The sequence below is a fragment of the Anomalospiza imberbis genome, chromosome 6 (genome assembly GCF_031753505.1).
Source record: "Anomalospiza imberbis isolate Cuckoo-Finch-1a 21T00152 chromosome 6, ASM3175350v1, whole genome shotgun sequence".
In the NCBI taxonomy this organism is placed as follows: domain Eukaryota; kingdom Metazoa; phylum Chordata; class Aves; order Passeriformes; family Viduidae; genus Anomalospiza; species Anomalospiza imberbis.
Window position 1 is genome coordinate 56515867 of NC_089686.1, and position 21950 is coordinate 56537816.

General features: G+C 63.5%; 2 protein-coding genes across 3 annotated transcripts in view; one reads left to right on the forward strand and one right to left on the reverse strand.

The window, feature by feature from the left end:
* Positions 1–19619, forward strand: SPTB (spectrin beta, erythrocytic). The gene is made up of 36 exons (XM_068194556.1): positions 1–985; positions 4303–4500; positions 4575–4726; positions 4903–5076; positions 5186–5277; positions 5355–5435; positions 5528–5643; positions 5838–5950; positions 6030–6217; positions 6299–6416; positions 6770–6928; positions 7012–7314; positions 7464–7614; positions 7706–8573; positions 8656–8793; positions 8874–9633; positions 9726–9928; positions 10012–10102; positions 10177–10323; positions 10839–11102; positions 11237–11452; positions 11540–11629; positions 11727–12002; positions 12346–12476; positions 12725–12929; positions 13011–13385; positions 13526–13770; positions 13851–13989; positions 14063–14147; positions 14242–14438; positions 14527–14636; positions 14911–14995; positions 17705–17874; positions 17953–18126; positions 18198–18240; positions 18731–19619. The coding sequence occupies exons 2-36, from the start codon at positions 4353–4355 to the stop codon at positions 18899–18901; spliced, it is 6978 nt and encodes a 2325-aa protein (XP_068050657.1). The 5' UTR covers positions 1–985; positions 4303–4352; the 3' UTR covers positions 18902–19619.
* The window catches only part of PLEKHG3 (pleckstrin homology and RhoGEF domain containing G3), an 8792-nt gene continuing 6426 nt past the window's right edge, over positions 19585–21950 (reverse strand). For both annotated transcript variants that reach the window (XM_068194562.1, XM_068194561.1), the window contains one exon: positions 19585–21803. In XM_068194562.1, coding sequence (XP_068050663.1) covers positions 20241–21803 — 1563 coding nt within the window. In that variant the 3' untranslated portion in view covers positions 19585–20240. The remainder of the gene's footprint in view (positions 21804–21950) is intronic.

Here is a 21950-nt window from a genome sequence, read left to right on the forward strand (position 1 = left end):
TTGGCTGTGAGATATCCAGGGCTAGTGGAAGACCCCGGAAAGTACCTGGGGGGCATTCAGGGCTAGTGGGACACACCCAGGACTAGCTGGGGGACATTCAGGGACAACTGTGGGGTGTTGGAAATTGGCTGGGGAGCACTCTGGATTAGTGTGAAACACACAGGGCCAGGTGCGGTGTGCCTGTGACCAGCTGGGGGGCATCCAGGGATAGTGGGGGACACCCAGGGCTGATTTTAGGGCGGCTTGGGCTAGCTGGGGGTCATTCAGGGCTAGCTGGGGACTGCCTGGGTTAGATGAAGGACACCACGGACTAGTTGGGGGATACCCAGGACTAGTGGGGGTCACCCAGGACAAATCAGGGGGTGCCTGGGACGAGCTGGAGTACACTGAGGTCTAACTAGGGGGTGCCTGGGACGAGCTGGGGAACTCACAGGGCTAGTGGAGGACACCTAGGGCTAGCTGAGGGATGCCTGGGACTAGCTGAGGGGCATCCAGGGCTAGCGGGGGACACGTGGGCTGGCCGGAGGGGATGGCCGGGGGCCCCCGCCGGTGTCGGCGGGGCGCTGCGCCTCTCCGCAGCCTGCAGGCGCCGGTGCCGCCGGTGCTGCCGCCAGTGGTGCTGCCGCCAATGGTGCTGCCGACGCCGGTGCTGCCGGTGTCGGTGCTGCTGGTGCTGCTGCCGGTGCCGGTGGCGCTGGCGGCCGGGGGGCGCCGCTGTGCTGCATTGCGGGGCGGGCGGCCCGTCCCCGTCCCCATCCCTGCGCCCATCCCCGTCCCCGCCCGCCCGGTCGGCTCGGCCCGGCCCTCCCGGGGGGAGCGGGGCTATCGGGGCCGGGCAGTGCCGCCGGCTCCGGGTAGGAATGTCCCTGCGCGCCCAGATAATGTTATTTATATCGCGGTGCAGGGCGGCTCCGCTCCCCCCGCCCCGCTCCCGCACCGGCCCCGCCGCCGCCGCCGCCGCTCGCCCGCCCGCCGCCCCGCGCAGGTGAGACCCCGCGGCACCGGGATGCGCCGCTCCGGGGAGCACGGGAGGGACCGGGGGACAGTGGGAGGTGCCGGTCCCCGGGGACACGAGGTGCGGGGGGGACACCGGCAGGCGCTGCCCGCCCCGGGTATACCGGCTGGGGGGTGCGGCACCGAACACCGGGCGCGGTACCGTGGGGGGACGGTGGGCACGGGGGAAAGTTTGGTGGCGAGGGTGAAGAGCCCTCCGGGGAGCCTGAACCCCCTTTTCGCCCGCGGTGGGGGGGTCTGCTGTCACCCCGTGTCCCTCGGGGCTGCTCTCGGAAAGGACGGGGCGGACGAGTGGCGGTGACTTTCTAGGGACACCCTGTGGACAGCCCGGGGACAGTGTGGGGACACCCTGGGGACACTTTTCCTGGGGTGCCAACCCCTGGAGGGCTCCCCACACTAGTCCTTGGTGTTCCCAGCATTGTTGGGACGCGGTGGAAAAGCCGAATCCTGAGGGTCTTGGTGGGACACATCACCCAACCCACTTTGTTCCCCAGTATTTAGCAACTGGGCAAACTGGAGGGTTACTGGGAAGGGGTTTTGGGGTGCCATGCCCTTGGTCCCCCTTGTCCCGGTGCCAAGAGGATTCTCATGGGTGGGTGTTGGGCTGGGGGAATTCTTACCCTCACCCCAATAACCCAGGGGTCCCCCAGGCCTGATTTCCCAGCTTTTCCCTTTATAAATCTCCAGCTCCCAAACCAGGGGATTGGGGTGCCCTGGAAGACGGTGGCAAGCACAGGAGACTCTGAAAACCCTGCTGGGTGCCAGCACGGCCCCCCCGTGGAGTATTTTATAGCTATCATGTGGTTTTGGGGCACTGTCTGGTGATTTTGGGGTACAGGGGGGGGCAGCTCTTAAGAAGGGAGTGGGGCTTGGCTAGCGCCGTGCGCAGGGGAGGCCTATTTATAGCCAAAAATGTCTGTGGAGTGTCAGCACGTGTGCGTGTCACCGGCTTGGGTGACATGGGACAGTCCTGGCATGGCCGGCATGTGGCCCTGGGGAAGCCCAAATTCTCCTGGCGGGTGGGAGTGTGGCTGGGGAGCCCTGGCCGGGGCAGGGCATCGCTGCCGGAGGAGCTGTGCCGTGCCTTTCCATGCCCAACTGCCCCGTGCTGTGCCGCGCGGCCGTGCCGAGAGGAACCATCTGCTCCCGGCCCTGGCCCTGCACCTGGCAAGCACGAGACTGTTGGGGGGCTGGGGGATGCCCCCCGGCTCCTGCCCCTTCCCAAGCAGAGCATGGCTGCTTGTGGACATGGGGGAGATGCCAAATCCAAGTGTTTTGGTAAAGTGGAGCAATGGGGACATGCCAGGCTCTAGGTGGCAGTGATGGAGCAGAATTTTGGGGTGTTTTGGGGGATTCTGATGAGTTTCTGTGCACTGGAAATGGGCTTGCTGGCAGCGTGATGTGGCTGTGAGGGATGAGCCAGGGAACGGGTTTGAGGGTGCCATAGGTGCTAGGTGCCAACCACTGCCCCGGCCACTCTTGGGGTGTGGGGGGACATTCCCTGTGCCCGGCAGGGGGACCGTGGTGGTGGCACGGTGCCAGCCCCTCACTGGGAAGTGCTGATTCACCGAGGCGAGCCGCTGGCCGGGGAAGGCAACGCTGCCCGGGCCACGGCTGCAGGATGCTGGCGGCGAGGCCGGCATGCTGGCATTCCCAGCTTTCCGCACGCTGAGCGGCAGGAATGACAATTCCCGGGTGGCGGGTGCTGGTGGTGGCGTGGCTGTGGCAGGGAGGGATGCTCAGGAGGCGCCGGAGTGGCGGAGGGAGATTTAAAGGGTGGGTGAGCGCCCGCTCTCAGAATGCTCCCATGGGCCTGCTGTGGCTCCCTTCGGCGTCATCTCCTCCTCCTCCTCCTCCTCCTCTCTCCTCCTTGAATGCTCGCAGCCATGGCCCCGCTGCCGTGTTGTCGGGGACACAGTCAGAACTGAGGTATCATGCAGAGACCAGACACTACTTAGCACACCCAAACTGCTGGCAGTCTCTGAAGTTTTGGGGGCAAACTCCCCAAATTTGGTGTCCCAGAGAGCTTTCCTGCCAGGGCGAGCTGGGTCCTCTGGCAGAGACATGGAGTCACGGCATGAGGGGCTGCAAGTCCAGCTCCAGCACCCTCCTGCCTGCTCTGGTACACACCTGCATGGCCCTGCACCCACGCGAGTGCCTGTCCTGTGTGTCCCATGCACACTCTGGTGTGTTCCCGCATGTCCTTGCTCAGGCATACAAACTCTGGCACATTTCTACTTGTCCTTGTTCACCTGTGCACGCTCTGGCGTGTCCCTGTGTGTCCTTGCTCACAGGCGCACTCTGTCACACTTCTGTATGTCCTCGTTCACATGTGGATGCTGTGACAAGTCCCTGCATATCCTGGCTCACAGGTACACACTCTGCCACCCTTCTCCATGCCCTTCCTCACACTTGCACACCCTGGTGTTCTCCCGAGTGTCCTTGCTGTGCTGCCCACACTCCTGCACGCTCCTCCATGTCCTTGCAGGCTCCTGGTGCCTCCAGGTCCAAGCCAAGGCCCTGCCTGTGCGGCCCCGATTAGGGTGCGGAGTTGGGGTGTGGCACAGCCTGGGCCGCCCCGATAACCCTGCCAGGGGGGACATGGGGGATGCCCGGGGCATCTGAGGGGGACCTGGGGGCCCATGGGTTGTCACAGCTCAGAGGGACAGCAGGGATTTGGGGCACATGGAGTTCCCCCCTGGCACCCACTACTGAGAGCTCTGTGCAGCTCTGGGTTGCAGGAGAGGTCCTGGACATGCTGCTGGCTGTGGGGAGCCCCAGGCCATCTCCTCGCACCCCTCAGGGGCCCCAGCAGCCACCGACAGCTGCTCAGAGGCATTTTTAGATACCAGCCATGTCCTATCTGTGTCTCAAATGTCCCCGGGGGTGGGTGCCCCCCCCTGCTGGCAGCTGTCACCCACTTTCTGCCACCAAAAGAAAGCCCCTGTGCAGTGCAGGGGTCGGGGTGGGGGTGAGCAGCAGCCCCTTCCCTGGGGGCATCCAAGGATTGGGGGGAGACCTCTTGGGACATAGGCTGGGGTTTCAGTGGGGCAGAGGGACCTGGGTGGGGACATAGCACCGTAAATAGCCATTAGCACAGCTCGGCAGAGCTCAACACGGTGGTCCTGGAGCGGGCAGCTGCCAGGTGCCCCCCCAACACCTGGGTGGGGCGAGGCTAAATCCCTCTGAGCAGCTTATCCCGAGGCTCTGAGCCGCAAATCCCCACGTGCCGCAGGGCCAGCGAGCCGCAGCGGCCGCACTGATGCTCATGGTTCCGCTGTCCCCCAGGGGCCTCTCACCGGTAGCCGACGGCCACCGGGCCGGGGCACACTGGGACCATGACCTCGGCCAATGACTACGAGCAGCTGGAGCTGCAGCAGCAGTACAGCCGCATCAATGTCCGCTGGGATGCGTCCGACGATGAGCTGGACAACGACAACAGCTCCGCACGGCTCTTTGAGCGCTCCCGCATCAAAGCCCTGGCAGGTGGGTGGCAGGTCCCCTTGGTCCCACCTGGCTTGTCCCCACTGTCGGTGACCCCATCCTCGCTGTCCCTCCAGATGAGCGGGAGGCCGTGCAGAAGAAAACCTTCACCAAGTGGGTGAACTCGCACCTGGCTCGTGTCACCTGCCGCATCTCAGACCTCTACATGGACCTCCGGGACGGGCGGGTGCTCATCAAGCTGCTGGAAGTGCTGTCAGGAGAGCTTCTGGTAGGAATCCCATCCAGCTGGAGACCCTGGGACCTGTGGCCTGCCATGGCACGCTGCACCATTTCTTTTGGCGTGGGCCAAAGGCTGGGGTGGCAGCATGGGCGTGGGGGTGTCCCTGGGCAGGGCTTGGGGTACCTGGTGTGGGAGGGAGGGTGCTGAGCACTGTCATGCCCCAGCCCAAGCCCACCAAAGGCCGGATGCGGATCCACTGCCTGGAGAATGTGGACAAGGCGCTGCAGTTCCTGAAGGAGCAGCGGGTGCACCTGGAGAACATGGGCTCCCACGATATTGTGGACGGCAACCACCGCCTCGTCCTTGGCCTCATCTGGACCATCATCCTCCGCTTCCAGGTGAGGACAGGTGGTTTGGGACATCCCTCTGCTCCACACCTCATTCCCAGATGGGAGCCATCCTCCATGGAACTGCTGTTCCAACCCCAGAATGTCCTTTTGTTCCCAGATCCAGGACATCATTGTGGAGACGCAGGAGGGCCGGGAGACACGCTCTGCCAGGGATGCACTGCTGCTCTGGTGCCAGATGAAGACAGCAGGGTAGGTAGTGGGACCCCCACATGACCAGGTTCTATGAGTGTCTGGAGAGTGACAGTGACACCCTGTCCCCATTGTAGGTATCCCCATGTGAATGTCACCAACTTTACCTCAAGCTGGAAGGATGGGCTGGCCTTCAATGCCCTCATCCACAGGCACAGGTAGGTGGCACAGCAGCAGGCACTGGGGTGGCAGTGGCACCAAGAGATGTCCCACAAGTGTGTCACCGCTGTCTCGTGTCCTCTGCCCCCAGGCCTGAGCTAGTTGACTTCCAAAACCTTACCAAATCCAATGCCCGGCACAACCTGGAGCATGCGTTCAGTGTGGCAGAGCGGCACCTGGGCATCACCCCTCTCCTCGACCCCGAAGGTGAGGCAATTGCTGCCAGTCCTCCTGCCTCAGTTTCCCCTGGGACATTTCCAGGCTCCATGGAGCACAGAGAGGTTCCCAATGCAAGGAAGGAGGTCCTGGGTGGGCATAGGAGGGACCTCATGAGGCTGTGGTGGCCTGTGAAGTGGGTTGAGGTTGGGTCAGGAGTGACACCTCTCACTCGCACCGGGCAGATGTATTCACGGAGAACCCTGATGAGAAGTCCATCATCACCTATGTGGTGGCCTTCTATCACTACTTCTCCAAGATGAAGGTGCTGGAGGTGGAAGGAAGACGCCTGGGCAAGGTAGGGAACAACGTTGAGGCAGTCGGGAGTGTTCTTTTGGGGTGCCGGCCCCTCACGCTCATCCCTGGTCCCACCGCAGGTCATTGAGCACGCCAAGGAGACAGAGCGGATGATTGAGGGCTATGGGGGGCTGGCGTCCGACCTGCTCACCTGGATTGAGCAGACCATCGCTTCCCTCAACAGCCGCAGCTTCGCCAACTCGCTGGCTGGGGTGCAGCACCAGCTGCAAGCCTTCAGCACCTACCGCACCGTGGAGAAGCCCCCCAAGTAAGACCCCCCTGCTCCCCATGCCCGCCCGGTGGTGTGGGGCACCCAAGGGTGCCCAACGCTGAGCTCTCTCTGGGGCAGGTTTCAGGAGAAGGGCAACCTGGAGGTGCTGCTCTTCACCATCCAGTCACGGATGAGGGCCAACAACCAGCGAGTCTACACCCCACACGAGGGGCGCCTGGTCTCTGACATCAACCGGGTATGGGCTCCGTCCGCTGTGGTAGCTGGAGGCTGTCTCCTGTGGTCCAGTCAGGTCCATCTCCTGGGGGAAACTGAATTGCTCTCTTGGGGCAGATTGGGTCCATCCCCGAGCAGTTCAGGTCCTTGAGCAGGCTGGGATGGGTCCTGGAGCAGGTTGAGTCTATCTCCTGAGGCAGTTCAGGTCCATCCCAGGACATGCTGAATCCATACTGGGACAGGACTGATCCATCCCATGGCAGGTTGTGTTCCTCCACCTGGGGGTCATGCTGGGGTTCACCAGCAGAACAAGACATGGGTGGCTGGGGGGATGTGGGATATGGGTGCCACCTGTCCAGTGCCACCTTCCCCCAGGCCTGGGAGCAGCTGGAGAAAGCGGAGCATGAGCGGGAGCTGGCGCTGCGCAACGAGCTGATCCGTCAGGAGAAGCTGGAGCAGCTGGCACGGCGCTTTGACCGCAAAGCAGCCATGCGGGAGGCCTGGCTGAGCGAGAACCAGCGCCTGGTGGCTCAGGTGAGGAGGGGACCACCCACCCTTGGGACCCCCACCCTGGGGAGCTCACCAGAGCCTCACCACAGGCTCTCTGTGCCGGGCAGGACAACTTTGGGCAGGACCTGGCGGCAGTGGAGGCGGCCAAGAAGAAGCATGAGGCTATTGAGACAGACACGGCTGCCTATAGGGAGAGGGTGCAGGCCATTGAGGCAGTGGCCAAGGAGCTGGAGCTGGAGGGCTACCACGACATCCAGCGCATCAATGGGCGGAAGGACAACATTCTGCGACTCTGGGAGCAGCTCCTCGAGCTGCTGGCTGCCCGGCGCCAGCGCCTGGAGATGAACCTCACCCTGCAGCACCTCTTCCAGGAGATGCTCCATTGCATCGACTGGATGGATGAGGTCAAGGTGAGCTGTGGATAATGGGTGTCACCATAGGTGAGGTGTCTTTGACCCACCAGGTGTTGGTGGGAGTTCACTGGGGAGGGAGATGAGATGTTGAGGTGCTGGTGCTGAGTTTTGGGTGTCAGTGCAAAATGGCTGAGTGTCTCCTGCAGGTGAAGCTGGCATCTCCTGAATCTGGGAAGCACCTTCTGGAAGCAGAGGAGCTGCTGCAGACCCACCGTCTGCTGGAGGCCGACATGGCCGTACAGGCAGAGAAGACCCGGGCCATCAGCGCTGCCGCCCTCCGCTTTGCTGACACTGAGGGTAGGTGTGCCAGGACACCTCTGCATCCCTGGCATGGCCAAGGGAAAGGAGGACACTGTCCTGATGAGCACCCACCCTGCTCCCTGCCCAGGCTATCGTCCCTGTGACCCCAAAGTCATCCGGGACCGCGTGAGCCACCTGGAGATGTGCCGGCGAGAGCTTCAGGTACTGGCGGCGCGGAGAAGAGCCTTGCTGGAGCAATCCCGCTCCCTCTGGACCTGCCTGTGGGAGCTAGATGAGGCAGAAAGCTGGATCAAGGAGCAGGAGCAGCTCTACTCCTCCCTGGACTTCGGGAAGGACCTGCCGGGCGTGCTGCTGCTCCAGCGCCGGCACGCTGCCTTCGAGGCCGAGCTGCGGAGCCGGGGCGGGCAGCTGGAGCAGACGCTGGCGGTGGGCGAGGGGCTGGCGGCTGCAGGCCGGGCGGCCGAGCAGCTGCGGGAGCGGGGGGCGGCCGTGCGGGCGCTGTGGGCACAGCTGGAGGAGCTGGCGGCATTCCGACGGCGCGGCTTGCGGGAAGCCGAGGGCTTCTTCCAGTTCCAGGCGGAGGTGGAGGAGTTGGCGGAGGGGCTGCAGGATGCCCGCCGGCGGGCGGCCACCGAGGAGCTGGGCCAGGATGAATCCCGCACCCTTGTCCTGCTGCGGCAGCACCAGGAGCTGCTGGACGAGCTGGCGGCCGCCCGGGAGCAGCTGGACAGGCTGGCTCAGCAGGCCGAGGGCTTCCCGCCGGAGCTGCGTGCAGGCCCTGAGGCGCAGAGCCGGCTGGCGGCCCTGCGGGAGCTGCACGCCGAGGCGGCCGTGCTGGCCGAGCGCCGCGGCCGCCAGCTGCAGGATGCCCTGGACCTCTACACTGTTTTCGGGGAGAGTGACGCCTGCCATCTCTGGATGGGCTCCAAGGAGACCTGGCTGGGAGAGCTGGAGGTGCCACAGGCGCTGGAGGACCTGGACGTGACGCAGCGCAGGTAGGAAGGAGCCCCTGCCGTGGCAGTGCTGCTGTGCCCTGTCCTGAGCTGCTGCTCATTCTAAGCCTGGACATTCCCACAGGTTGGACGGGCTGGAGCAAGACATGGCCACCGTGGCTTCCCAGATCGCTGCAGTCAACCAGGCAGCCGACGGGCTCCTGGCTAGCGGGCATCCCCGGAGCCCCCAGGTCCGGCAGTGCCGGGAGCAGCTCAATGAGAGGTACAGTGGCGGTGATGCTTGGGCAGGCGGGTGACGAGGTGCTGGTGTATTCCCCGCCATCCCCTGCCTCTGTCCCGCAGGTGGGGCCGGTTCCGGGAACTGGTGTCGGAGCGCCGGCGGGCGGTGGGCTCGGCACTGCGCCTCCTCAACTACAACCTGGAGTCCGAGGAGACCCAGAAATGGCTGCGGAGCAAAGCCCGGGCGGTGGAGGCCACGGCCGAGCTGGGCCGTGACCTGGCCGGCGTCCTGGCCACCCAGCGCAAGCTCTACGGCATCGAGCGGGAGCTGGCAGTGGCCCAGGACCGCCTGGCCGCCCTGCGCTCCCAAGCCGAGCGCCTGGCCGAGGAGCGGCCCGAGGCGGCCACGGAGGTGGCCCAGAAGCTGGCGATGGCCACCTCTGCCTGGGACGAGCTTCAGACGGCCCTGGCAGAGCGCGCAGCGTCCCTGGGGGAAGCTGGGCAGCTCCGGAGTTTCCTGCAGGACCTGGATGACTTCCAGGCGTGGCTCTTCAGCGCTCAGAAAGCCGTGGCGGCTGTCGATGAGGTGCCGGCGTCGCTGGGGGAGGCAGAGGAGATGCTGCAGCGGCACGAAGCTGCCCGGCGCGACGCCGAGGAGCATGCTGGAGCCTTCGCCGCCTTGGCGGAGGCGGGGGAGCGGGTGCTGGGGGGACAGACGGACCCCGAATACGAGGGGCTGCGGCAGCGCCTGGGCGGCGTGAAGGACGGCTGGGCTGCCCTGGGCAAGATGGCAGAGGCTCGGAAGCGCTTCCTCACCCAGTGCCGCAACTTCCAGGAGTTCCTTCGCGACACCAAGCAGGCGGAGATCCTCCTCACCAAGCAGGTGGGTGCTCAAGTGATGTTCTTTGGGTCTCTTGGCTCATGGACACCCCAAAAATGACTGATCATGCGCTGATCCCTTGCTGTGCCCCTCAGGAGTACACGCTGTCCCACCTGGAGCTGCCCTCCACGCTGGAGGGCTCGGCTGCTGCCCTGCACCGCTTCCAGAACTTTCGTGCTGGTGTGGAGAGCAATGCCAAGAAGGTCCCAGAGGTGGTGGTTGGTGGCACCAAGCTGGTGGCTGAGGATAACATCTTTGCCGAGAAGATCTCTGAAAAGTGCCGAACTCTCCAGGAGCGGTGAGTCCAGCACAGGGCTGGCGGATGGGTGGGCAGAGTGTGGGCAGCGGGGCTGATGCTGCACATCCATGGTTCCCTGCCAGGCACGGAGCTGTCATGGACAAGGTGGAGGAGGCAGCGGGTTTGATGCAGGACAACCACGACCTACAGACTTTCCTGCAGAGCTGCCGTGAGGTAGGAATGCAGCATGGCTGGTGGCATCCCTGGGAGGTCCCCACTGGCTGCGCACTGACACCCTTTCCCTGCAGTTTGATGCCTGGGTGGATGAGAAGATGCTGATGGCTCAGGATGTCTCCTATGGAGAAGCCCGTGGTCTCCACAGCAAGTGGCAGAAGCACCAGGCATTCATGGCTGAGCTGGCACCCAACCAGAGCTGGCTGGAGAAGATTGAGGCGGTGGGTGCCAACACTGTGATCGGAGAGCTGGAATAGAGTTGGGAAAGAGTCTGGAGCATGAGGAATTGCTGAGGGAGCTGGAAGGCTTGGCCTGGAGAAAAGGAGGCTCAGGGGGGACCTTCTTGCTCTTAACAACTCCCTGATGGAAGGGTGCAGCCAGGTGGGGGTTGGCCTCTGCTCCCAGGAAACAAGGGAAAGGACAAGAGGAAACAGCCTCAAGGTGCACCAGGGGAGGTTTTGATTGGATATCAGGGAAAATTTCTTCAGGGAAAGGGTTATGCAGCCCTAGCCCAGACTGCCCATGGTAGTGGAAGAATCCCCATCCCTGGAGGGATTTAAAAGGTGTGTGGACGTGGCATTTGGGGACATGGTTAGTGGTGGCCTTGGCAGTTCTGGGGCAATGGTTGGACTTGTTGTCCTGAGAGGTTCCATGACTCTGGAATGCTCCCAGCCTGCTGCATGGGTGAGATGTCCCCATGCCGCAGTGACCACCCAACTCTCTGCTGTTGCCGCAGGAGGGGACAGAGCTGGCCACGCGCAAGCCGCAGTACGGCACGCAGGTGACGCAGCGGCTGGAGGAGCTGCGCCGGCGCTGGGCCGAGCTGCGCAGCGCTGCCGAGGACAAGGGCCGGCAGCTGTTTGAGGCCGAGCGCTCGGCGCTGTACGCCCGGAGCTACGGGGAGCTGGAGAGCTGGCTGGGGCGGGCACAGGAGGAGCTGCGCCATGCTGAGAAGGTCAAGGACCTCACCGCCACCAACCTGCTGCTGAAGAGGTTGACGGTGGGTACTGGCACCTCACAGGGTCCTTTTGGGAAGGGGCAGGAAAGTCCAAAGTGATGAAGTTTGTTCCCAAATGGGACTGGGGTTCTCCATCTCGGCTCAGATCCCTAACTCACATGGATTTGCCCTGCCAGAGACTGGAAGAGCAAGTGAGAACATGGATGAAGGAGCTGGAGGAACTGGGGTGGCAGGGCACCCCTGGTACCGGGGATGTGCCAGATACCACCAGGCAGGAGCAGATGCTCCGGCAGCGAGTCCTTGAGCTGCTGGAGCCACTGGAGAGGAAGAGGAAGGAGCTGGAGACTGCCAAGGCCATGTACCAGCTGGGGCGGGATCTGGAGGATGAGACGGTGAGTGTCCTTGCTGTGGCAGGGGCTAGGCGGGCTGGGGGTACCCATCGGTGCTGCAGGGGGCTCAGTGGGTGCTCCTTCCCGCAGCTGTGGGTGCAGGAGCGGCTTTCCCTGGCAAGGTCCACGGATCACGGCACTGATCTCCCAAGCGTGCAGCGCCTGACCAAGAGGAATGAGGTGAGCCTGAGTACTTCAGCAACAGCCACCATCCAAGGTGGTTCCTCGGGATCCATCCCATGGGTGACTCTCACTGTGACTTCCCTCCTGCCGGCAGACACTGCAGAAGGAGCTGGCGGGCCATGCCCCCCGCCTGGGCGAGGTGCTGAGCCGGGGAGAGGCAGCGGGGAGCGGTGAGGAGCCAGGCCCGGAGCTAGCGGCACAGGCACAGGAGCTGCGGGCACTGTGGGAGACGCTGCAGGAGGAGGCAGCTGCCCGGCACCGGCGCCTGCGGGAGGCTGAAGAGGCCCAGCAGTATTACCTGGATGCTGACGAGGCTGAGGCCTGGGTCAGCGAGCAGGAGCTCTTCATGGGTCCTGAGGAGAAACCAAAGGTGAGGAGTGATTCCGTGTGGTTCTCCGTGTTTGGGGGGTCTGTGCTGCACTGGGCCGTGCCTTGCTGGGATGTCCAGTGTTGACCCAGGCAGTGCCACGCTGTTCTGTTGAACATCATCCACATGTGACACACCATGATGTTTCCTGCTCTTACGTGTCGTTCTCGTGCCATTACACAGCATCCATCCCATTCTATGCCATGCCCCACGGAGCTCACCATTGCTCCCTGTGGCATCAGATGGAGACAGGACATTCCCATAGGGCAGGCACTGAGTCTAGACCCTAGTCCCTGTCCCCCAACCATGCCAGGTGCTGATGGCTCTGATGTTTTCCGTGCCATAGGATGAGGAGAGCTGCTTGATGATGCTGAAGAGACATGTCCGTCAGCTGCGCTCCATCGAGGACTACGGACAAACCATCAAGGAGTTGGCAGGGAGGGCGCAGCAGCTGCTCTCTGCTGGCCACCCTGAGGGGTAGGTGCTATGCCACGTGTCCCCTGTCCTTCGGGGCAATCCTGTGCCCTCAGCACAGTGTGGGTGGAGGGTTTGGCTGGAGCTCTGGCAGTGTCAGCTGCTCCAGTTGGGCAGGGAGATGGTTGGAGAGGGATATGGGGAGCACAAAGCGGGTCCTTCACCCCCAACCCCCCGGATGTCAACACGGGTGGGTTGGGGACATTTTTTCGTGGGTGAGAACTGGGTGTCTGTGTGCCGGGGCCACGCAGGGAGCAGATCATCCGGCTGCAGGGCCAGGTGGACAAGCACTACGCGGGGCTGAAGGAGGCGGCCGAGGAGCGCCGCCGGCGCCTGGAGAACATGTCCCACCTCTTCCAGCTGAAGCGGGAGGTGGAAGAGCTGGAGCAGTGGATTGCTGAGCGTGATGTGGTTGCTTCCTCCCCGGAGATGGGGCAGGACCTGGACCATGTCATGGTGAGAGTGATGGTGTGGATGTGGCGGTGCTGGTGGGTGGCTTGAGGGGGGCAACGTGACTCTTCGCTTCCCTCCATGCAGCTCCTGCGAGAGAAGTTTCGTGAGTTCGCGCGGGAGACAGGGAGCGTGGGGCAGGAGCGTGTGGACCGGGTGAACCTGACTATTGAGGACCTCATTGATGCGGGGCACATCGAGGCAGCCACCATAGCTGAGTGGAAGGATGGGCTGAATGAGAGCTGGGCCGACCTCCTGGAGCTGATTGACACCCGCATGCAGCTTCTCGCCGCCTCCCATGACCTCCATAAATACTTCTACGATGGTGCTGAGCTGCTGGCCCTCATCGCCACCCGGCGCCAGGAACTTCCCCAAGATCTGGGCGAAGATGCTGGCACAGTGGAGGCTTTCCACCGCATGCACAATGCCTTTGAGAGGGACCTCCAGCTGCTGGAGGCACAGGTGAGGCTCCATCCTGACGTGGATGCCAGCACTCAGCATTCTCTGTGATCTTGTGGAAGGTGTCCCTACCCATGGTGGGAGGCTGGGCTCAATGGTCCTTGAGGTCCCTTCCAACCCAAGCCGTTCTGTGGTTCGTGCAGGTGCAGCAGTTTCGGGAGACAGCAGCACGCCTGCAGACCGCCTATGCTGGGGAGAAGGCGGCTGGAATCCAGGAGAAGGAGCAGGAGGTGTCCCGAGCACTGCAGGAGCTGCTGGAAGCGTGCAGCGGGCGCCGGGCACGGCTGACGGACACGGCTGACAAGCACCGCTTTTTCAGCATGGCACGGGATCTGCTCTCCTGGATGGAGAGCACTGTCCGGCAGATTGAGACACAGGAGAAACCCAGGTATAGATGCACCCAGCGGGCACCCGGGATGGGACATGGAACCGATGGCACCACTGACCCTGGCACCTCTGTGTCCTCAGGGATGTCTCCTCGGTGGAGCTGCTGATGAAATACCACCAAGGAATTAAGGCTGAGGTGGATGCTCGGGGCAAGAACTTTACCAACTGCATCGAGCTGGGCAAGAAGCTGCTGCAGCGCAAGCACCAGGACTCACCAGAGGTGAGGGAATCAGGGATGGGGGGTGGTGGGGGTGATGCCATCTGGGCCACTCCCTAACAGCATCCCCTCACAGATCAAGGCGAAGCTGGTGGAGCTGGTGGACAAGAGGAAAGCCATGATGGAGACATGGGAGCAGCGCTGGGAGCGGCTGCGGCTGCGTGAGTGCGCTGGGGGTGCCGCAAGGAGTGTGGCAGTGCTGGGTGTGTCTGGGCGGCTGGTCCAGGGGCTGAGCACTGCCCATCCCTCCCACAGTGCTGGAGGTGTGCCAGTTCTCCCGCGATGCCTCGGTGGCTGAGTCGTGGCTCATGGCTCAGGAGCCCTACCTGGCCAGCAGCGACTACGGGCAGACGGTGGACGCGGTGGAGAAACTGCTGAAGCGGCATGAGGCTTTTGAGAAGTCCTCCGCCACTTGGGAAGAGCGCATTGCTGCCCTCAGGAAGCTCACAACGGTGAGAAAGGCTCGGGATGAGGCCTCTGCCTGCCCTGGCGCAGTCTCCCCCCCCCCATCTCTTACCACTTTCACTCCTTGCCTGGCAGCTGGAGCTCCTTGGCGGGCGGTCTCTACGTGAGGGCCTGGTCCGGGATGGGACGACACGCTCCGAAGCTCCCGACTACTGCCTGGATCTGGATGGGGAGCTGGAGGCCAGGTAAGGGATGCCACCATAATTTCATGTGACCAGGGACACTGTTTCCACATCCCTCTTCTCAAACCATTAAGGATGTTTTGTAGCATTAAGGGGCTTTTTAGCAATTTGCCTTTTCCAAGCAATAATTTGATGCTGATGAAGAGGAGAGATGAAGGTCAAACCTCACCTTGACAGGTCTTTCATCCCTCAGTGGGGACAGGAGAGTAGCAGCCAGCCCCATCCCTCTGGGATCATGCCTAGGATGGGGATGCTGAATGGCTGTTTCCCTGTGCAGGTCGGAGGAGGAGGAAGGAGAGGAGGAGAAGAAGGATGAGAGCACACAGGACACTTCGCTGCCCATCACGGATGGACCAGAGCCGGTCAGTTCTTGAGTTTAGCTTTTACCTTCCCTGACGACCAAAAAGGTGTCCCTGCATGCAAAAAGGTGTCCCTGCATGTCCCACAGCTCCTGGCACCACCTGTGACCATGACCTCACTGTGTTGACAGATCCTCACATTCCCAACCCTCACCTTGTCCTTGCCTTGTGTTGAATAAATGTTGAATGACCCTAAAAAGGCCGGGTGGGCAGAGGGGTACTGCAGGTCCCCTTTGCCCCAACTCCTGGGGTGACATGGGGGGTGGCATCCATGGTGTACGCGTGTGTCTGGGATCCGTGCAGCAGCCAGAGTTGGAGTGTCTGCCCTGGGGCCACTGTGTCACCCCAAGGGACATCATTGCTGTATGGGACATCAGCACCCTGCGGGGCATCGTCACCCTGCGGGGCATCATCACCCTGTGGGACATCATTGGAACCGTGCAGGACATCAGCACCCTGCAGGGAATTTTCACCCTGTGGGTCATTATCACCCTGTGGAGCATCGTCACCCTGAGAGACTCAGTCACCATATGGAGCATTGTCACCCCGTGGGGCACTGTTGCCCTGTGGGACGTTGTCACTCTACACGGCATCAGCACCCTGTGGGGCATCATTACAGCCTGCAGCATTGTCACCCTTAGAGGCAGGCATCATCGTCGCCCACAGGGCATTGTCACCGTGTGCCAGCCCCTGTGCTTGCTGCCAGCTCTCTGCTCCTCCCACGTGCTCTGCCTGTGCAGGGACATGATGGCTCTCTGTGGCTCTGCCTGCTTGGGGACAGGAACCCCTTCTGCCTTTTCTGCCTGCCTGGAGACATGGGCATCTCCTGGCTCCTCAGGGACCAGATCACTCTCCCCTGCCAATGGACAGGATCCTTGAATGCCTACATGGGAACAAGCTCATTTGTGCCTGATCAGGGACATGGGGATCTTCTGGCTGCTCAGGGAGAGTGCACCCCTCTGCCTGCTTGGGGACATGGCCATTTTCATCAGCTTGGGGACAGCAGCCCTCTCTGCTTACTGCCAGCCTACTCAGGGACCTGGGCATGCTCTGGCTCCTTGGGGACAGGAACTCCTTCTGCCTCTTCTGCCTGCCTGGGGACCTGGGCATCCTCTGGCTCCTTGGGGACAGGAACTCCTTCTGCCTGCTTGGGGACCTGGGCATCTCCTGGCTCCTTGGGGCAAGATCATTTCTGCCACCACAGGGACATGCACATCTTCTGGCTACTCAGGAACAGGATACTCTCTGCCTGCTTGGGGACATAGCCACTTTCAACTGCTTGGGGACATGAGTGCTCTCTGCTTACTGCCAGCCTGCTCAAAAACTTGGCCATCTTCTGCATCCCGGGGACCAGATCACTTTCCCCTGCGTGGGGACAGGATCCTTGGGAACCTGCTTGGGGACAAGAACATTTCTGCTGGCTCGGAGACATGGGCATCTCCTTGGGGACAGGGTCCTGCTCTCCCTTCTGGGGGACATGGGAATCTTCTGGCTCCTTGGGGACAGGGTGGTCTTTGCTTGCTCAGGAACACAGACACCTTTCCCTGCTTGGGCACAGGAGGCCCCTCTACCTCGGACATCTCCTGCTGCCCTGGGAACAAGATCACGTTTGCCTGCTTGGGGACAAGACCCTGACTACACATCTGGGGACAAGATCACTGCCTGCCTGGGGACATGGGCATCTCCTGGCTCCTTGGGGACAGGGGCCCTCGCCAAGCCTCTCCTGTGGCACCCAGCTGGATATGCATCCCCTTCATCAGGCACCACTGATGCCTTGAGATGATGGCACTGATGCCATGGTCCCCAGCCAGACCTCCCACTGTCCCCATGTCCCCTAGGCTGGCGACAACACTGTGGTGGCTCCCAGGACTGCTCCTCTAGCTTGGTTCAACCTCCTCACCCCAAATCTGAGGAGACACTGGCACCAAGACTGGGGGCTGCCAGGGCTGGCCCATGTCCCAGCCTCTCACTGCGGTCCTCCCAGTAGCCACCAGTTTTTGTGTACTGGAGCTGGTAGCTTCACTGGCACTGTGCTGAGGGTCCCAGCTGATTGCTGGGGTCGTTCCAGTACCTACCAGTTCCCACATACTGGAACTGGTGGGGTCACCGGCACCAAGATCTTGGGGTCCTAGGGCTGGACCATGTCCCAGTCGCTTACTGGGGTCCTCCCAGTGGCCACCAATTCCTGCACACTGGAGCTGGACATGTGGACACAGGCACACGTTGACACAACACTGAGTCCCAGGGCTGGAGCATGTCCCAGATGCTCACTGGGGTCTTCCCAATAGCCATCAGTTCCCACACAATGGATCTGGTGGGTCACCGGCATTGCACGGAGGGTCCCAGGGCTGGACTCACTGCAGGATCCCAGACACTCAGTGGGGGATCACATCTGGCATGGGGATGCTGAGCGGTCCTCCCAGCAGTCACCAGTTCCCACCTATTGGAACTGGTGGGGTCATTGGCATCCAGCCACTCACTGGGGTCCTCCCAGTGACACCAGTTCCCACATTACAGAGCTGGTGACATCACTGGTATGGAGACCTGGGGTTGACCCACCCCCAGGCCACCAGACTGAGGTCCATGACCCACTGGTGACAGCAACCCGTGTGCCCAGTGCCACCACAGGAGGGGACAACACTTTGCTGGGGGTCCATCAGTAGCAGTGGGTGGGTGACACTGCGGCATAACCATGCTGTTGCCTTGCAACAGCTGGCACCGAGGACAGGTGACGAGGAGCCGGTGTCACCGACCCCACGGCCACCACGGGAGGAGCCGGAGGAGCCGGCCACGCTGCCCGCCCGTGTCAGCAGCGTCCAACTGGAGGGCTACCTCGGCCGCAAGCACGACCTGGAGGCGGCCACCAAGCGCGCATCCAACCGGTAGGCACAGCAGCGGTGGTGGCAAGTGCGGTGTCCCCAGCGGGGCAGCGTCCCCAGGGTGACACGACGCTGGTGCAGGTCATGGAGCACGCGGTACTGCGTCCTGCGGGGTGGCCAGCTCGCCTTCTTCAAGGACGCCAAGAGCCGCGCGCTGGGGCTGCCGTGCCAGGGTGAGGAGCCCCTGGGGCTGTGGGACGCCCGCTGCGAGGTGCCCGCGGGCTACAAGAAGAAGAAACACGTCTTCAAGCTCAGGTGAGGGTGCGGCACCTTGCGGGGTGGCACAGTGGGCGTGCCTGGCACTGGTGTCTGTGCTCTGTCCCTAGGCTCAGCAATGGCAGCGAGTGGCTTTTCCATGGCAAGGATGAGGTGAGGGGTGGCCTGAGGGGACACGGGGTGGCTAGTGGAGCCCAGGGGGCACAGGGTGGCTGGGGAAGTAGTGGTGGTTAGCAGTGTCCAAGGGGACATGGGGTGGCCAGTGGTGCTCAGGGGACATGAGTGGTCAGAGAGGTCCAGAGGGACACAGGGTAGCTGCTTGTTCCCAGGGGGACATCAGTGGTGCCCAGGGGTATATGGAGTGGCTGTAGTTGTCCAGAGGACGTGGTGGTGGCCAGCAGTGACCAGAGTACACAGGGATGGCCGGGGGATATAGTCAGCAGTGGCCAGCAATGCTCAGAGGGCCAGGGGATGGCCAGGGGTGCCATGAGGACACAGTGAGAGGCTGGCAGTGCCCAAGGGGACATGTGTACCTGTGGAAGACTTGGAGCAACTGGCATCACCTGGGGGGCCCTGGGGTTGGCTGGGACTCTGCTGGGGGGCCAGGGAGGGCCCCCCTGACCACCCCCCCCCCCACCCACAGGAGGAGCTGCAGGCCTGGCTGCAGGGGCTGAGTGCGGCCATCACGGAGTGTCGGGGCAGCCGTGGGAAGGTGCAGAGCCTCCCCCTGCCCATACCCCCGGCCCCCCCTGAAGCCCCCCTGCCCCGCAAGGACAAGGAGAAACGCTTCAGCTTCTTCCCAAAAAAGAAATAACCCCCTGGATGGCCGGGGGGGGGTGGATGACACCCCACGTCACGCCAGCGGGGCCACGCGTGCGTAAGGAGACGCGTGTGCGGTGCCTGTACAGGTGCCACCAGGTCTAGAGGGGCACGCGGGGGTCACGCGCGGGCAGGAGCCCCCCAGCCCCCCCGCCATGAGCACACGTGTCCGTGTGCACCGTGTATATATATATATTTGTATTTATATATATACATACATTTACACGCTTCAGGCACGCCCCTGTGCGGAGGCGGCCGCAGGCGCCCCCCAGGCGTGTGCCCCCCCCCCGTGCCCATACGTGTCCCTGCACGCACACGTCTGCACACGTGTGTCCCCGCATGCAGGTGCACCCCCGGCCCCCCTCCGCACGCACGGCACAGGTGTGCACCCCACAGGTGTGCATGGACCCCCCCCCCCCAGCACCTGCACGGGGGATGCGTGGGTGCCCCCCAAAGCCATAACCCCCTCCCCGCAGCGCGTGGGTGCAGAGGGGGGACCCCCTGGCCCCCGCGGGCACCAACCAAAGAGCGTCAGCCCATGGGGGCCCCTCTCTGGCACCCCCCATCCCGTGCCCCCCCCAGCCGGGGTGGGGGGGCCCCCTGCACCCTGCAGCTGGGCCGAGACACCCTGGGGAGGGGGGGGGGGGGCGGGCGACCACAGAGGAACTTTGGGTTCAGTTTGGGTTTTTTTTCTAATAAAGATGTGAAAGCAAGTGGGGTGCAGTGCTGGGTGCCTGCGGAGCATGGGGGGCCTCTGGTACTTGTAATGGGAGGTTCTTGGGGTGCCCCTGGTCCTGTGGGCAGAGAACAGGGGGTGTCCCTTGTCCAGAGCAGGCTGGGAGTCCCCAGGGTGCTCCTTCTGCCAGGTGGGTTGGAAGAGTCCATGGGGTGCCCCTTTTCCTGTGGGCTGGGGGCCATGGGGTGCCCCTTCTTCCAGGTACATCATGGGTCCATGGGGTGCCCCTTCTTCCAGGTACATCATGGGTCCATGGGGTGCCCCTTCTCTTGGACAAGCTGGGTGTCCATGGGGTGTTCCTTCTTCCAATAGGGCTGAGGGTCCACAGGGGTGTCCCTTCTCCTGGGCAGACTGGAAGTTCCCAAAGGGCTCCTTCTTCCAAACAGCCTGGGGGGCCCTGGGGTGCCCCTTCTTCCAGTTAAGTTCGAAGTCCATTTGGGTTTCCTTTCTCCCAGGCAGGTTGAGGATCCATGGGGTGACCCTTCTACCAACTAGACTTGAGGTCCATGTGGTGCCCCTTCTCCCACGAAGGTTGGGGGTCCACGGGGTGCTCCTTTCCTTGGAGTCCATACGACACCCGTTCTACCCGTTCCTGCCCCTAGCTGGCAGCGTCGAGGGTCTGAAACTTCTGCCGCAGGTCCCTGACGAGGCCGTGGCGCAGCGGCTCGGGGCTGCCGGGGGTCTCGGGGCAGCGCCGCCGGTACTCCTCGGAAGCCTGGTAGGCTTTGCAGCGCTCCACCACCGCTTTCAGACAGGTCTTCTCCCGCGTGGTGGGCGAGCGGATCTGCACGTAGGCCGGGGGCTCTGGCAGCCGCTCCAGCACCAGCACCCGCTGCCCCGGGCCCAGGGGGGCTTCGGCCGCCACCCACAGCGCCCCGTCGCTGCTGTACCGCGCTGGCGCCGGGCTCGGGGTGTTGGAGCCCCCGTTGGCCTCAGCGCTGCGGCTCCGGCCGCTGCCCCGCTGCTCCTTCCCGGTCGGGCGCCCACCACGGCTGGGACCCTCGGGCGCCGAGCGGCTGCGGCTCACCAGCGGCGGCCGCGGGGCACCGAAACGGGCACGGAGCTCCCGCACATCGGGCCAGGCAAAGGGTTCGGCGCCCACGGGGCTCGAGGGGCTGCGGGGGGCACGTGGGGACGGGGACGCCACCAGTGCCTCGTCCTGCGGCACAGCCAGCGAAGGGGTGCTGGGGGGGGGGTCCCCATCCTCCTGTGGTGGCAGCGGGGGGCGGCGGGTGCCAGCCCGGCGGCTCTTGATGCGGAGGCTGTACTGCCGTGCCAGCTGGTACACCTTGGTGCCCAGGTGAGGGGGTGTCAGCAGCAGCTGCGGGGGTGGCCCTGGGGGTGACACCGCGGTGCCCACATCATCCTCCTCCAGGATGAGCAGCGGCTCGGAGGGCTGTGCCCCGTTCTCCTGGCACAGCTCTGGTGCCTCGGGCTGGGTGGGGGGCTCAGGGCTCTCGGGGGGCCGTGGGAGCCCATTGAGGCGGCACACGGAGCTCCGCACCAGCCCCTTAGGGATGAAGGAGAGGCTCTCGCGGCGGCGCACCCCGAAACCGGCATCGCGGTGCTCGGCATGGCCATAGTAACTCTTGATCTTGTCGAGGAGCAGGCGGTCCCGGTTGGAGAGCAGCGATTCCCGGCGGGCTCTGATGAAGGGCTCGGGCGAGGGGATGGCACTGCGGGACTCCCCGGGCTCCGCGGATTCGAGCGGGGGGCCCCCATCCAGACTGAGGGTGCTGCCACCATGGCTGGAGGTGCGTCCCAGGGTCCCCTCCAGTGCCAGGCTGCTCCTTCGGGACAAGCTGCTGCCGCCGCCGAACCGCTCGGCGATGACGCTGGCCTGGTCCAGCACTGAGGGTGGCAGGATGCTGGCGGCTCCTTCCCCCTCCTCCTCCTCCTCCTCCTCGCTGCTCAGCACCTGCAAATCCTCTGCAGCGTGCTCCGGTTCCCTGTCCCCACTGGGCAGCGCCAGGGTCCCCACCAGGGATGGGGATTTGGGGACCTTGGGGTGCTCCCCAGCACTGCTGTTAGGGGTGTGGGTGCTGGGTCCCTGGGCACTCCCGGGTGGGGGCCGGGGGGTCGCACTGACCTTCTCACAGCTCCCTGGCCCCCAGCTGCTCGGCCGCTTGGGTCCCTCCAGCACCCATGGGTGTTCCCCAGCCTGGGCAAGACACATGTGGGGAGTCATGAGCTGGGGGGTCACCCAGGTGCTCTGAGCAGGATAAATCCCAGCCAAGCCATGGGGCCTTGGGAGGGAGCACTGGGAGCAACGTGGGGTGCCCTGGAGTGGTGTGGGATGTCCTGGTAG